At 35.4% G+C, this 17,131-nt stretch overlaps 2 protein-coding genes across 2 annotated transcripts; one reads left to right on the forward strand and one right to left on the reverse strand.

The window, feature by feature from the left end:
- Positions 1-3,314: 3,314 nt before the first annotated feature.
- Positions 3,315-4,253, reverse strand: LOC114706701 (olfactory receptor 51A7). The gene has a single exon (XM_028889190.1). It carries the CDS (start codon positions 4,251-4,253, stop codon positions 3,315-3,317), a length of 939 nt encoding a protein of 312 aa, XP_028745023.1.
- Positions 4,254-13,152: 8,899 nt separating this feature from the next.
- On the forward strand, positions 13,153-14,103 carry LOC114706707 (olfactory receptor 51A7-like). Its single transcript, XM_028889197.1, has one exon. The coding sequence runs from the start codon at positions 13,168-13,170 to the stop codon at positions 14,101-14,103; it is 936 nt and encodes a 311-aa protein (XP_028745030.1). The 5' UTR covers positions 13,153-13,167.
- Positions 14,104-17,131: the final 3,028 nt, after the last annotated feature.

Genomic DNA, 17,131 nt, shown 5'->3' on the forward strand with positions numbered 1-17,131 from the left:
TAAACATGGAATTCATTCTTAGTTCATATATAACTAACTGATTTGTAATAATCATGCCTTGGAAAATATATATGTAAGCAATTAGAAGTCATCCTCACCTGTCTGGGAGGAATGGGAAGGCCCTTTCAACTTGTAACATTACATGCAGGCAAAAGCATGTACTGTGAACATGTGTTGCTTTAGTTCCTGTCTGTGTCTCAGAATCACCATGAGAGGCCCAACTCAGTTCAGCTTGCTAACCAGACCTGCCATAAACTCATGACTGAATTGATGGGTTATTCTATCCCCTGATATGAGGGTATGGACTGCCTTGAAGTTAGAGGCTAAAGTCTCTTTTGTTTATATGCCCATGACTCTCTTTCATTTCTTTCATAAACTTTGGACTCTCTTTCATTTCTTTCATAAACTTTGGATTCATTTAGAAGACCAAAGGTTCTCAAAAAGTTTTATGAAATTTCTGGGTAGTTTCTGAAACAAATCCAGGGAGTTTCTGATATCACGGCTATTTCTGTAATAGTATTGAGATGTTGTGGTAGTTTGAATGTATTTGGCCCCCCTAAGCTTATAGGTAGTGGCACTATTAGGAAGTGTGATCTTGTTGGAAGAAGTGTGGTTTTGTTGGAGGAGGCTGGATGACAAGTGACTTTAATACAGACTTTGAGCCTGGAGGCCACACCTCTATTCTAGGCCACACCTTCTGTTGGAAATGTGACACTGTGGGGGAAGACTTTCAAGTCTCTCTCAAGTCACTCAGTGTGACAGTCAGTTGACTTCCTGTTGCCTCTGAGTCAAGATGTAGAATACTCAGCTCCAGTACCATGTCTGCTTGCTTGCTGCCATGCTCCCCTTCCTTATCATAATGGAATGAACCTCTGAAACTGTAAGCAAGCCACCCTCAATTAAATGTTTTCTTTATAGGAGTTGCCATGGTCATGGTGTCTCTTCACAGCAGTAGTGAACCATAATGAAGACAGTTGGTTTGGATTTGGATTTATTTAGATTTTGTTGGCATTCAGTCACACTCTGAGGTTTTCCAAAAGATATAGGACATGTATTATTACAATAGATTAAATACATATGTGACATTTGGCATTCCACCATTTTTCTATTGAACTGGAAAATTAACATAATTGGTTTTAAATGTTCAATAAGCCCTTTTCAATAAAATAATTTCATTGTGTTATCTTTCTGAACTGTGCCATGTGTATTAATATGAATTTATTGTCGAGATTTTGACAAATTCACTAACCCGTATTTAATGTTAGTTTCAGTTTTGAATATGATAATCATGCCCATGATTCTCTGCTAAAAATAGGCCAAGGAAATACATTTATAATAAGTAGAAAAACACACTCCCCAATGATTTCAGCATACTAGCTCCTGGAATTTCGAGTATGTTGTTGCACATTGCAAAATATACTCTGTATCTATAATTACAGGTACAGATATTGAGAGTGGGATATCATTTTGATTACAAACCCTTAGAATATTTTCTGATAGTGGTCAGTGTTAGAAATATGACTATGAACTGTTTTGAGTGCATGTGGAGATGCAACGCTGTTTATTTTGAAGATGGAGGAAGGAAGGGTCCATGAGCCCTGAAATGCTGGTGATTTTTAGAAACTGGGAAAGGTGAGGAAAGATTATTTTCAGTGACCTCAAAAAGAAATGTTGGCTTATCTACTCTTTGATTTTAGCCCTGTGAGACTCATGTGAGTATTTTAAGTAAGTGACTACAGGAAGAAAGCATGTCTATTGTATTGAGCCATTTAATATATGATAGTTTGTTATGCATTAATAAAAAACAAATGTAACACTGCAGAGTTTACCACAAACAGATGCATAAGTGCATCTATGCTGCTGTTCAGAAGAGCAAGGCAGACAGTGTTAACACAGAGAAGAGAAGAATATCCATAAATGATATAAATGAATATGTGGAGACCTACCATTGTGGTATAAATTAATGAGAGCTATTTTAAGATTTAAAATGAAGACTAATTTTAAATATGAACTAAGAACATAGCAATGGATATCAATGAGTGAAAAAGCACATTAGAGGTGCCCCTCAGTAAAGGAGGATCTTCATAGTTTGATGACTGAAACTTGTTTAAGATACAAGGTTACTTCCACATTACACCAGTGTTGTTGTCTTCCAAATGGGGCTTATGCTATTTTTCTTTAGTGACTGGTAAACAGCATGCCAGCCTCATGCTTCAAGCTTTCTCTTGGATGCTGTATTTAATATTCAGTCACCTGAGACAAATCAAAAAAAAATACCCTCATCTTCTAAATCTCCAGTATTTTTGAAAAGTTTGTATGTGTTCATAGTGAAATTGTAGCCTCAGAACCCTAGAGAGAATTTCACAACAGCCTTAATACCTAGCTTTCCTTCCAACTGAACTTTCAAGTAAAAAAGCAGCCTTTTAATTGTTCCTTAAAATAGCTCTTATTTTCATGAGAAAATGTTAATATACAAATTTTGATGAAAAATATATTCTACCAAATTCAGTAACCTGTAGAAATTTAATTTTAAGAGCTACATTTTATTTGAAAAGTACAAACACTATGGCATAACAGACTAAATAGTAACATCACAGGGTTTAAAACTATTTCTTAGGTACTTTCTGGAATGTGCGGATTTCATGCAAATGACATGTTTATTTTACAACAAAAATGAGAACAAACACACAACAATGAAATAAACATACTTGTGCTCTTTCTCTGCCCATCCTAGAATTACCACTTCACAGCAGGAGCATTGAGTAGTCTCCTTGTCTCCCCCAGATTCATTCTATCTTGAACATGGATCAGACATGTCTCTGCCCTTCAGCCCAAAGGACTTTCAAATGTGTCTAAAGTTCAACTCTTTTTAGAAACTCCTAAACCCATTTCTGTTATTTCATCCAAAACTCTCACTCAATATTTACCAAATTACTACTGTGTGCTCTGCTAATTTGCTTTCCTTTATGGTATAATTATTATGCATTACATAAATATTTTATAAATAGTAAATGAAAGATAATGCCTACTCAAATTTTATCAATTCTTTAAAGACTAATTTAACTGCTTACTCACATAAATGTTTTTATTTGAATTCATTTTCAAATGTTAGTTAAGCCTCTCTAAATCATACCATAACTCTCTACTGCTTCCTCTACGCTTATTCAGAATGTTCTCAAATCCAAATTCTATACTTCACAGAATTTTGGTGTCTCACTCCAGTCCCTCACTAGATAATGACCACCATGACACTGAGCACACCAAGTACCAGTAAGTATCTACTGGCAGATAATTATTACTTATATTATCAAGATCTATCTGACACATAAGTTAACCAACTTTCCGAAGACCTTCTCTCTGATTTGTTGAGTCTTTATGCAGTACACAATGGGGTTCATCAGGGGTGGCAGCAACAAGAACATATCTGCAATAAGGATTATGACTAGGGGGCTTTTGTGCTTGGCAAAGCGATGCATGGCAGCCAGAGTGATGATAGGCACATAGAAGATGAGTACAGCGCAGATGTGGGAGATGCAAGTATTTAGGGCCTTGAGCCTTTCTGCCAGAGATGCAATGCTGAGTACTGTCTTCAAGATCAGCAGATAAGATAGAACAATCAAGGCAAAGTCCAGCATGGTACAGAGAGCCACAAAGAAGCCATAAATGAAATTAACCTTGTTATCAGAGCAGGCCAGTTTCATGACATCCTGATGAAGGCAATATGAATGAGAGAGGAGATTCTTTTGACAGTATTTCAATCTTCTTAGAGTGAAAGGGAATGGAAGCACTAAAACTGTGCTCCTGAAGGCTAACATTAGCCCCAGTTTAGCAACTCTGCTGCCAGTGAGGATAGAACTGTATCTTAGGGGATTGTGAATGGCAAGAAAGCGGTCCAGAGACATAATTAGGAGCACAGAGGATTCCATGACAGTGAACCCATGGATAAAGAACTCTTGAGCAAAGCAGGCATTGGGTGAGATACCCATAGCATTGAAAAAGAAAATCCTAAACATGGTAGGAATGGAAGAGAAGGACAAGCCCATATCAGAGACAGCCAACATGGTAAGGAAATAATACATGGGCTCGTGAAGGGAGGCCTCTGTCTTGATGACAAAAATGATAATGCAGTTTCCCATGATGGCAATGAGGTAGATGAAGAAGATGGGGATGGAGATCCATGTGTGGGCATATTCCAGTCCTGGAATCCCAATTAGAAGAAAATGCTTGACTTCTGAGTTGTTAAGAACAGACATGTGGGGGACTAGAAGTTGGTTAGCTATATCTGAAGTCATGTGAGAAAAAAGCAATAATTCTTTTAGGTGATATTCAGTTTTAAAGGAATGAGTTCTATATATTGCATCAAAGTACATTTAGCATATGCAGCTAGTACATTCTTCCAAAGTTACTGTAAGTCCTTCATGTTTATATCTTCCAATGTGACAAATTCATAAATTCTCTAAATTGTTGGCAATTCAACTGTTTTTTGTCTTACCAATTTAAAAAATTCTCAGAATCCTTTGCACTACTTTCCCCATACAACCTTAAGCACTTTCTGTGTTAGTTCTACAACAAATCCCTGAATTTCACAGAAGAAAGTTTGAAATAATAGTCTGCTAAAATGCTCATAGATCCATGAAAATAGCTTGGAAAACAATAACTGCTAGAAACAAATTTGAGTAATTAATGTCTTAATCTTAAGAGGTCAGTTTTCATTATGTATATAATATGCATGAATAAATATATTTATCAGGAATTTTATAAAAATGAGAACAACAAAGATTGTTGAGGTTGTTCAAGCATGTTTACCACTTCTTTGATTGGTCTTGACTTAACTCTGTCTGACTGGTCTGAGCCCTATTTTATACCAGTAAATTTTATCAAATCTCTGCAGATTTTTTATAGATATTTGTGAAGAATCAAACACATATCTAAATTTATAACATTACAACTATTTTTAAGTATTAACATTATTTACACAGTGGTTTCTAACACAATGTGAGAAATTAACCCTGAAAGATTTTATTTTTTCTTTTCTCATGTGGTCATGTATTATATTAAGGGAAGTTTCCTGGTTTAAGCAATTATAGATCACACTTCAGGTTTTCATCTTATTTTTTCAGAGGCAATTTCAGCAATACAGTCATATGATGAATGCCTTACCAGACCTTACAAGCCTGACTGAATTATTTTACCTCTTATCTCTGTGATCAATTGCATAAAAATATCTAAATTAAGAAACAAATCCAAACCATTCAATTTCCCTTTGAAATATAAATATTAACTATGGACCTGCATAATAACCTAAAACCTGATTGTATTATTGGGTCAGTATCAAACAGTTCATTATTTGTATTTTCAGCTGTAAGATATAATCTTGCAGTGTATTTATATTTTTTAGATTCAAAGTATTCCAATATTTAAAGATTCTAAATATATCCAAAATAACACAAATATAGACTATATCTAACATAAACTGTCCTATCTTTAAAATCCTATGTGAATAAATGTATAAATTAATGAAATTTATGAAATAAATTTGAAATTAAAAATATATAACGATGAAGAGGAACCAAGGGAAGGCCAGAGCAACAAGCACATGTTAATAAATTCATATACTTCAGGATTGCTATAGAATATTTTTACAGTCCCTAAACATTAGATTAAGTAGCATTGATATGCTAGTTGGTAACTGGGGCTGTGAGAACAAATGAGACCACCAAGGATAGAAAAAAATTGTACAAAATACAAATTTAAATATCACAGAACCTTAGGAGCTGCAAGATTGTTGAGAGTGCCCTGCATTAAAAACAGAGAATTGGAGGAAACCTAAGATAATGGACGTTGTTGGTTCCCAGGAAGAAGAATGATTTGAGTACAGTACATAATCAAGCATTCCCCAGAACACTTAGCATACCTTTAGTTCAGTTAAGAAACAAGACCTCAGATGATTGCATGAACATCTGGACATAAAGCTCAGCCAGCCAACTTAACTCTCTGTAAATCTAAGACACTCAATGTGTTATCCTCTTTCCTTGAATATTGTACATAAGAATTTCTGCTTCAGAGATATTTAGCAGTGTGATGTAGCATGAAACCTAATTGGTCTTAATAATAACCCAGAGCCAGATATCAGGGTAAATGCTGAAAAATCAGAGAAGCAAAGCAGCTAGCCACTGGTTCTTACCTTTACAAAATCCTTAGCCAAGAGGGGGCTTGAGCTCCTGTCTCCTTCCACCTTAGAGTCCTCTCTTTGCTCAGCCATACCACTTCCTGTCTCCACTTCCCTAGTGCTGGGATCAAAGGTGTGTGCCACCACTGCCTGACTCTGTTTCTCTTTTAGACTGGATGAATCTTGTGTAGCTCAGGGTGGCCTTGAACTCACAGAGATCTGTCTGTCTCTGCCTCTTGAGTGTTGGGATTAAAGGTGTGTGCCACCACTGCATGGCCTCTGGGGCTAACTAGTGGCTTAGCTCCACACTCTGATCTCCAGGCAAGCTTTATTGTTAGAGCACAAACAAAATATCACCGCAGTGTGATGCGGTTCCCTAACGCAATGCAAATAATCAGTAATAGCAGCTACTTTCACAAATAGTTCAAGAAAAAAAATGGCTAGCTTTTTCTTTATGACAGCAAATGATAGACTGACCAGATAGTTGCTGTTTTCATTGAACTTAAGGTTTATTTTATTTGATATTTTGTCAAGTAAATGAGATGTTATGATTCAGATATAAGCTACTTAACAAAGCCTTAATTTTAAGCTTTCAATAGAACAATTGGCTCGCTCTTTTTCCTTACCAGAACCAGAAGCTCCCTTCTCTGAAAGGTGAGCACAAAATCCTCTGCTTTGTCCTTGACTTTATATAGATCAAGCTCTTCTATTTGCTCTGGAGTTAGACCTCTGAGAATTCAGAGAAGTCTCCTAGGGAACATCACAGTACACTTATGAAGAACATTGTGGGCTGTGGGTTAACTCCTCAGGACCCAGGTCTCAGCAGGAGCTATAGACAGGTTAACAATTGGATGGTTAAATGTGTAAGAGGTAAACAGTGGGAATTAAATTGAAGCTGAAAATGTGACATTCACATAGGGCTGGAAGTATAATTAAAATAATGGACTTGGTTTAATCAAATATTCTAATTCCAATTGCAAGTCTACTAGACTTTCCTTCAGATTGGTTTCATCATTCAAAAGATAGTAAATGATACACAAGGATGAAATACTTCTGAAGTCACTTTACAAGTCCAAAATGTTTTTTTCAGTAATTCACAAAGATGTTGGTAAATCATGAGGCACATGTGATTTATAGCCCTCTTGACATTTCTAACCAGACATCTCAAAATTACACCCCTCTTGTATTACATGCTTTATTTGTTATAACCTATTTAATGAACACTCTTTGTGCTTTGACCATAGTTTTCTAAAGCTTTTATCAAGTTCAAGTCTGTAACAGTTTATGTTGAAAAAAGAAAAGTCACTGAGAGCAATGAAGCAATATGAAGACTTGATGATAATGATTATATATAAATTAAAAGGACACAAATAGGGAAATATTGTAGGTAACCATTATAGCAAATTGCATTAATCATATTGGAGTATATTAATGACACATAATAATGCGTTTCATTATGACATTTCATCCATGTATAAAAAGTACTTTTATCCTACACACCCATACCTGTTACTCCTCTTGTCAACTTTCCATTCTCACTAATCTTCTTTCTCTTCTCAACACTTCTACTTTTATATTATTTTATTTTAAACAACCAAATGACATCAATTAAAGTTACTTACAGGGGTAAGGGTGAGGATTTATTTGAAGACATATGCCAACTTACAAGTGGTTATACCATTGAACGAAATATCTCTTCCTTCCCTGGTGTCCACCACCTGTCTATAGATCCTCAAAGATGGATGGGTCCTCTTGAGCCCATCCTCCCTAGAAATTTTTAGTTGCCCAGAGATGTTTAAGTTTTGGGATTGTTTTTAAAATTTTCACTAAAACTTTATTACAAAGAATTTACAAATAAAAATTCATGCATCAAAATTAACCAGATCCAAACTCTATCCATCACAGTGAACTTCTGCACAGCTGGAACCATCTGGAACATTCTGAAGATAGGAATCATCATCTTGGATTTTAAGCTTGCACTTATCCACCATCTAAAAATGAAAAATCCATGATAGAGCTAAAACCAGAAAAACAATTAGCTTTATATCTTCTTCCATGACTCACGTGCCCATTCAATTCTTCCTTGTTACCTAACAGTTATCCTCTTGTCCTCCTTTCTGTATATCACAGTGCACCCATGTGTGCATTTGTTTACATGTATTCAACACCACACACACACACACACACACACACACACGCACGCACGCTATAGACTAGGATCTGTATATGAGGAAGAACATGAGGCTTTCTTCTTTCTGATATTGTGTGACATCACTTAATATATATCCTAAGTTGATAGTTTCCTATAAATTATGTGATTTCATTTTTCTTCAGAAATGAATAGTATTCCATTTTATATATGCATCATATTTTCATTATTCATCCACCAGATGATGGACAAAGAGGTTGGTTCTATTTCCTTTCTATAGTGAATTTTGCAGCAATAAAAATGGGGGTACAGATAACTCTATCACAGGGTGTGAAGTTCTCTGGGCATATGTCCAGGAGTGAAATATCTGTGTCCCATGGTAGTCCTATTTTAATTTTTGAAAACTATCCAATCTGATTTCTACAATGGCTATATTAATTTGTACCCACACCAACAGTGAGTAAGGGTTTCTGTTGCCTCAAATCCTCTCTGATTGTTGTTGTTATTTGTTGATGATAGTTGTTCTGACTTGGATGAGGTGGTATCTCAAAGAAGTTTTAATTTGCATTTCTCTAATAACTATGGACTTTGAATACTTTTAAAAATAGTTATTAGTCATCTGTGTTTCTTTTTTCTTTTTCTTTTCTTTTTTTTGGGGGGGAACTGTCAATTTGATTAATTTGCCCAATTATTGACTAATGCTTTTACTTCCCTAATATTTAATTTCTAAAACTCTTTGTAAATTCTGGATATTAGCCCCTTGTCTGAAGTTTATCTGGTAAAGATTTTTCCCATTCTGTAGGTTGTTTGCTCTGATGATAGTTTTGGTGTTGTGCAGAAACTTTTCATTTTCAGGTAGTTCCGTCTTTTGACATTTGGGGTTAGTTCTTGTGCTACTAGTGATCTGTGTAGTAAGTTCTTGCCAACCTCAATGTCTTAAAGAGTATTCCTTCTGCATATTTCATTCTACTAGAAGTTTCAATGTTTCTGGTTTCAAATTAAGGTCTTTGATTTTTATACTTGCAATTTCACTTGCAATTGATTTTTATGCAAAGTGAAAGATATAAATTTAATTTCATTCTTCTGTGGGTATACAACCAGTTTTGCCAGGAACATTTGTTAAGCAGGCTATATTTTTTTCCACTCAATGTTTTTGCCTCCTTTGACAAAATTAAGTGGGCATAGCCTTGTCATTTTATTTCCAGATCCTCTGTCCTATTCTATTGGTCAAAGAAATAATTTGTTTATAGAGGGTAGTAGAGCTGATGTAATAGATGTCCCATGAGAGTAAGTCTCAGAGGCACCTCCAGACATTTGCAATGTATAGATAAGAGCCTGGCTGGCAGACCTGGAACACAGGCTGAGAAGGCTCTGAGATAAATTCATTTGCTTTGCTATTTTGTTGAGTGGTAAGTGACCATAACAATACATTGTCTTAGAAAATGGCTTTAAAACCTGTGACATATTTAAAACAATAATATTCCAAGAACCAAAACTCAAAGGTATCTATAAATAAGAATGACTATAGTAGAAGCTTCAGATTTTTAGTACAGAAATAGCTGAGGTAAATAAAACAAAAGTGAAACACAAACATAAGATGAAATGAATAGACCTTGCCTTGAGCTGTGTGCCTAAGAGTTTAACTTAAGTTAGGAGAACCACTATAAGAATCAAATAGAGAAGAAATTCCTTTTAGCAGTTCCTTGATATGAGCAATAGTCATTCATCTATCCAGAGAGATCCCCTCAAGAACCATTCAGTTACTCATGCCTACTTAGACAAAATGATAGCTGTATGAAGAACTATGTATAGTATAGGTATTGGGAAACAGGGAAGTTTCCTGTTTCAAATTAAGGTCTTTGGTCCATTTAAAATATCTACTCTCTCTTTTCTACCCTCTCAGAACACTAAAGTCTAGCCCATGTCTTACCTGCTCACCCTTGATCTTCCTAGGCAGAAATTTATTTTATGCATTTGTCTTACTAATTCAGAGTGGACACTGCTTGGTGGGTTTTGCTACTAACAATTCCAACTGGTTTTACATCATTTGACCCATTTTAGTCAGAAATTATATTGCAATGATGTGTGCTAACTAACACAGGTCTGGAGGACAATGTGTCACTTTTTCATAATAAAGCTGAGGATAACAGCCTTTCTTGCCACATTCCTTTTAGCAGCATCAATATTTATGTATCCAGCAATAGAATATAATTTCTTTCCAACTTAAGTAATTTTAGTATGTTAACTAAGGTGCAATGGAAATTAGGAGATAATTGACAAAGCTCAAATTCAAACAGCATATTATTCTCATATGTGTTGATAATGATATTTTGAGAAACTGGTGAACCTTTGGCTTTTGTTTTCAAAATTTTACATCAGAAATAATGCTTTGTTCAAAATTTTACATAAGAAATGATGCTTTAATGTGAAGACTGAATGAGAGACTAGATTTAGAGAAGCTCACATGTGTTACAATGTCATGGACATCATTGTCCAACAATTCTACTCTCCAGTCATCTCTTTAAGTACAGGCTACATTTTTTTCTCTGTCCAAGATTTAGTATCTTGGAAAACACAAATAATAGTATTTATCTACTCACTCATTTATTTACATATTTCATATGATAAGATAAACTAACAATCCTAGAATTGTATTTTCATATTTCTCTGTTTCATTTGTTTTATATATATAGTTTGTATATATACATACATATACAAATTGATTTGTTTTAATAATTTATAAAAAAATTTAGGTTGATTCTGAACCCAAGGAAATGACCATTAATCTTCACTCACTCAGAGCAATGAGATAATTCCCAAGAAGTGAAAATCAATACCATTTAGTTACTCAATAAGATAGGATGTGTCCTATTCAATAAAATGGGATGTGTACTATTAACTAAGATGGCATGTGTCCTATTCAGTAAGATGGGATGTGTTCTATTCAATATAATTAGATATGGACCATTTGCCAGAAACCGTGCTCAGTTGTGAAAACATCATAGTCATTGTGGTATCCGCTCTTCTTTAAGCAACCTTATTGGCTGCCATGGAAAGCAGACACACACAACAATCACAAGACTGTTGGGATGCTGTATAGCTAGCTACACTATAGTTAGCCTCTGGAGTACAGGGGCCCTGCTTGACATGATCAACAGGGAAGACTCTCAGGTGCAAGCACTCCTAATCTCCAGCTGTAATTACTGAGGAGATAGTTTACACTGTCCTGAAAGAACCACTTTAGAGAGAGAGTGGCTAATACTCAGATCATGGTTTAGCCACTACTTCATCCTTTTGGGAGGGTAGCTCAGGTCTCCTAGAAGAGGATTTGTATTCAGTGACTCATTATGAAGAATGAACAATGATGTTTTTCTGTCAGCATAGAGACTGCTTATGAATCTACTGATACTTTAATTACCGTCTGCAGTGCCACGGTCCCATAGCCAGTGCTCACTGTCCACTCAGGCCTCGACCTGGAGGGACTTCCAGTCCCACAGCTGGCTCTGCTGCAGCCACTATATGTAAGTTTAAACTAAGTCTCTATCATTCCATTTACCAACAAATACTCAGAAGTCAGATATTGGGATGGAAATCTGCTGGATCAAAGAGGCCAGGAAGCAACCAGCTGACCTTCCTTTTTGACTGGAATCTCAGCAAGAGTCATGTCTCTCCAAATATCCCAAACCAAAAAGAAGCCGAAATTCCAAGTCCCTGCCCTACTCTTTCCTATGCATCTCTCTATCCATACTCCTGGTTCCTCTGGACTCCCTATAGCTAATTTCAGTCAGCTAGTTACTGGTTCCACCCCCTGAGCCAAGATTTATTTTATTTAATTAACACAAACACAGACTTAGGGTTCACAGTGTGGCTGAATATCCTGCAAAAGAACAATCCAAAAGCTTGTGATCTGTTTGTAGTTGTGATGAGTCCTATACACAGACCTAACAACTTAAAGAGGCCCTCACATTCTTTAGACCAAAAAGGAAGTATTGAAATCTTCTATACATATTGGAGGTTCATTTTCTTTGATGAACTTAAGTCAACAAAGATAATATCTTGGAAGTGTGTTGTTAATTCATTTGCCTTTGAAAATCTTCTACAGCTGAAGGGACTTAATTGTCCTATGGTGTCAGAAAAGAGTCTGAGTACTGACATCACCCCCATCATTCTCAGTACCTTGCCTCTAACTTTGGTAATCACTAAACTACTCTCTATTTTTGGATTTAATACATGAGTATATATAAGATTATATACCACCCTATGACACATATATATGACCTGATTTTCTTAGATATGCTCTCCTACAACAAAGAGGGATTTTCATTACAATTACAGAAGGTTAATAGTACTTTTCCTATTTATCAATCAATCAATCTATCTATCTATCTATCTATGTATCTATCTATCATCTATCTATCTATCACACTATTCCAGTATCTTCTCCCTTCCCTTCTTCCTCCCTCCCTTCATGACCTCTGTGCCCCAAGCAGAAGAAAATGAATTATCCCAGATTCTACCCTGACTGTGTATGATTTTTCACTGGAAGTAAATAAAACTCAACATGGCAAAGGGAATAAAGATACAAGTTATTTCTCTTTATGTGTTTTCCCCTTAATGTGCCATGGAGACATAGGATTGGTTGAGGCAGTGATTATATGCTTATTGACAATTAACATGAACAAACTCTCTCACAGTTTGCTTAAAAGAAATGTCTTGTTCTTTTGTTTTTAACTGTGTTTTCTCTGTCTCTCAGGCATATGTGCTAAAACAGGGAGGATATAAGCACCACAAGTTCATGTTGGAAGTGTCACTTCAAATCTCTAAGTAGATTCTTCTGAAGTCTCCCATCATGTCCATTCTCAATTCTTCAGAAATTGAGGTCACCACCTTCTTCCTGATTGGAATCCCAGGCCTGGAGCATGTTCATGTGTGGATCTCTATTCCCATCTGCATCATGTACCTAGTGGCTATCCTGGGCAACTGTACCATCCTCTTTGTGATCAGGACTGAGCCCTCACTCCATGCACCCATGTACTATTTCCTTTCCATGCTTGCCATCTCTGACTTAGGTCTGTCCCTCTCCTCCCTTCCCACCATGCTCCGGATCTTTGTGTTCAATGCCACAGGAATCTCCCCAAATGCCTGCTTTGCTCAAGAATTCTTTATCCATGGCTTTACAGACATGGAGTCCTCAGTGCTCCTGATAATGTCTTTTGACCGCTTTTTAGCCATACGCAACCCTCTTAGGTACAACTCTATTCTCACCAGTGCTAGAGTTGCCAAAATGGGATTGGTGTTTCTCGTTAAAAGCATGCTCCTAGTTCTCCCATTTCCTTTCACTCTGAAAAGACTAGAATATTGCAGGAAAAGCCTTCTTTCTCACTCTTATTGTCTCCATCAAGATGTTATGAAGCTGGCCTGCTCTGACAACACAGTCAACTTTTTCTATGGTTTCTTTGTTGCACTCTGTATGATGTCAGACAGTATGTTCATTGCTGTCTCCTACGTGTTCATCCTGAGGACTGTGATGGGAATTGGATCCCACAAAGAGCGCCTCAAGGCCCTCAATACCTGTGTCTCCCACATCTGTGCCGTGCTCATCTTCTATGTACCCATCATTGCTTTAGCATCCATGCACCGCTTTGGTAGGCACAAGTCACCCATGGCCATGATCCTCATTGCTGACATCTTCTTGCTTGTGCCACCTCTGATGAACCCCATTGTATACTGTGTAAAGACACGGCAAATTCGTGAAAAGGTTCTAGGAAAATTAGGTCTAAAGTAAAAATAGGGCAGAGGCAGTGACCTGGGTCAGAGTTAGTCGGGATCACCAAGAAGATAATTTCTTCCTATGCAAAGTATTGTCAAAGATTCATCAATAACATTTTTCTCAGGACAAGTTATAGGCAGACTCAATCTTTCTAGCTAGCAAAATCAGGTGAATTCAAGTTGATCTGGATAGAGACTCAACATCATCTTTCTTAATCATTTTTTATAATTAATACAACCAGTAGCCTGAATACTATGTGAACATAAAATTTACATGGGAATTGACAGGTGAGTCAGGAACAGTTATGCAATATGACTGAAACTGAGTTCACTAACTTATATTTTGCTTCACTGTTTACAGCATGAAGTTCTTACTGTCACTTTGAAAATAATTAATATTAGAATAATTATAGGATGTTATTATTCCAATTTAAATCAATTTAAAATTTTATTTTAGATTATTTTCTTTCTTTCCAATATGTTATTCTTTAAGAAAAAAAAGGGGGGACTTTTTCTCTACATTATTTTTGAGCTGCCAACCTAAGGATATAGAGGGAAGACCATATTATTGGTAAGAATTAGAAAAGATGTAAAGAAGAAGCGTGTGGCATTTTTAATCATCTGGCATTTTCATTAACTGTTCTAAAACATCTATTATGAAATAAAAGATATATAATATATATCTATATTCTAACAAAATAAAAAGCTAAGGTAAAAAGCTGAAATGACTTAGTCTCTCAAACAATTTTCTTATTTCTTATTCTCCTTTTATTTGTGATTATTTATTGCTAGACCAAGTTTAAAAAGTAATATTTATGATAATTTAATACTTTAAAAATTATACATAAATTGGGAGAAAATTGTCAATAAATTTCAATGTTTTGCTACTTAAGCTGAACTTGCAAATAATTTTTATTTCAAAGAATCATTTGACAAAGTTATTTTTTCAAGGTTAAATACTCCTGGCTTTATGCCCCAGGGCAGTTTACTGGAGTTATTGTTAGATATCTGAACATGACTGACACCCCTGGCTTAACTGGGGAAAAGCATGTGTGCCTCTTCCTAGGTTCAATGCTCAATTGTTTCTCAGTGGCTCCACACGTTCTCCAGCTATGCTACAATACTTAACTTCAATTTTTTAATTTGTATGTTGTTTCAATTGAAGATTTAGACAAATCATATATACTACTGTATCTCCAATGGTTGGCTAAAATCATAATCAGAGAAAAAGAGACACATATGCAGAGAATATCTAATTCTTCATATATTATGGTGAGGATCAAACATGACCTTTTGGGTGAACATTCCACAAACATTCCACCACTACTACATTCTCAGACCTTGGTTTTCTAAGGCATGGCTTCAGTATATAGCTTAGGCTGGTCTTGATTTCACTGTGTAGCCCAGGTCAGCCTCTAATTGTTCCATCCTAATTTCTGAGTCTCTAATTCTACACTCTTATTGTGGGGATAACAGGCCTGAACCACTGCACTCATATTAGAAAAGCCACAGTGTTACAATTGAGAGGGGGGTAGGTTAATCTAAACTCAATAAATTTAATAAATTTGCTCCTAAAAATGAGTCATGTTCTATTACACCATAAAGAAATTATATTGTAATCAAGGAATCAAAAAAGAATATTTATACCTCTTTTAATTTTTTGAGTTCAGAAATTCAAATCCCTATCAGATAGGCTATTTTTGCACCAGAAGAGTAAATAGGCTTCTAAAAAAAGTCTTTTCCTCTCAGTTTTCTTATAGATTCTATACATTTCTCATCAAGCTTACAGTATTAATTCTTTTAGAACTTACCCAAGTCATTCTAAAACTGAAGTTACAAAAGTGTATGAGTAAATAACAATAATAACAAGTAGAAACTGAGTTTATGTGATAATGACATTTATTAAAAAGCTGAAATTTCTGTTTTTCTTAGTAAATCAATAAAGAGAACAAGCAAAAACATTCAATATCAATGTAACCTGTAAAACTTAACACATGGAGAAATATCACATCATGCAAAATAGATTGACTAGTCAAATAACACTGAAAAGACAAATGGAAATCTATTCAAGTATTATAAGTCTAGGTTTGGTATTTTGTCATAAGGAAGTAAAATATATTGAGATGACTTTAAGTTTTATTTATATTATGAACATACACTTAACTGGGTGGTGATGGTGCATGCCTTTAATCTCAGTACTCGCAGGAAGAGGCAGGCAGATCTCTGTGTGTTAGAGGCCAGCCTGGTCTACACAGTGATTTCTAGGACTTAATGTAAGCATGTGAAAGAGGAGTTCATTACTACTCATGTTCTACAGTTGTTAAAGCTTTAAAAATTAATTTGAAAAAAATCTTTACAAATACCCATATTTCCAAAGTATTTTGTGTTTGAATCTAAGCCCAAAAACTATAAATCCAAAGCAAACAACTTTAGACACTACGTTGATTCTCAATAATTATGTTTTCTTCTAAAATTAGGATTTCAGTTTCTAAGGATCTAAGAGTATAATGAGTGGTATTATCAAATACATATTTGTGAGAACTTATTTAGAGAATTATTGCAACATAAATTATGATTAAATGTATGCCACACTGTATTAACTAAGTGATATTCACTAAATTAAATGTTAGGGATTACCTAAAGGTATAGCCCTGATATCAAAGTTCTTACACCCTGGTGGTAGAAAGAACATTAAATTAATAATTAAAATAATTAAATTTACTGACTGAGTGTGGAAACTTTCAGTACACATAAATGAATAATAAATGGCTTGTTCTGATGGAGCATGAATCTGATGAAATATCTAAAACACTTGAATGTGTTGCTTAAAAAGAACTAATACAAATAATTTTAATCATAAGTAATGTGAATGTTGCTTGGTAATGGTTATCTGAAAAATAGAGTGAGCTATGCAAAGCAGAATCACTATGCCATCAATGTCTCTGCAAAACTGTGGAGTTTTCCAGAAAACAGAAACAAACAGAAAAGAGTTTAGGGCTGGTGTTCCCTACTTTCTAAAGAAACAGGTAACTCAGCTCAGACTA

Source organism: Peromyscus leucopus, chromosome 1 (assembly GCF_004664715.2).
Source record: "Peromyscus leucopus breed LL Stock chromosome 1, UCI_PerLeu_2.1, whole genome shotgun sequence".
NCBI lineage: Eukaryota > Metazoa > Chordata > Mammalia > Rodentia > Cricetidae > Peromyscus > Peromyscus leucopus.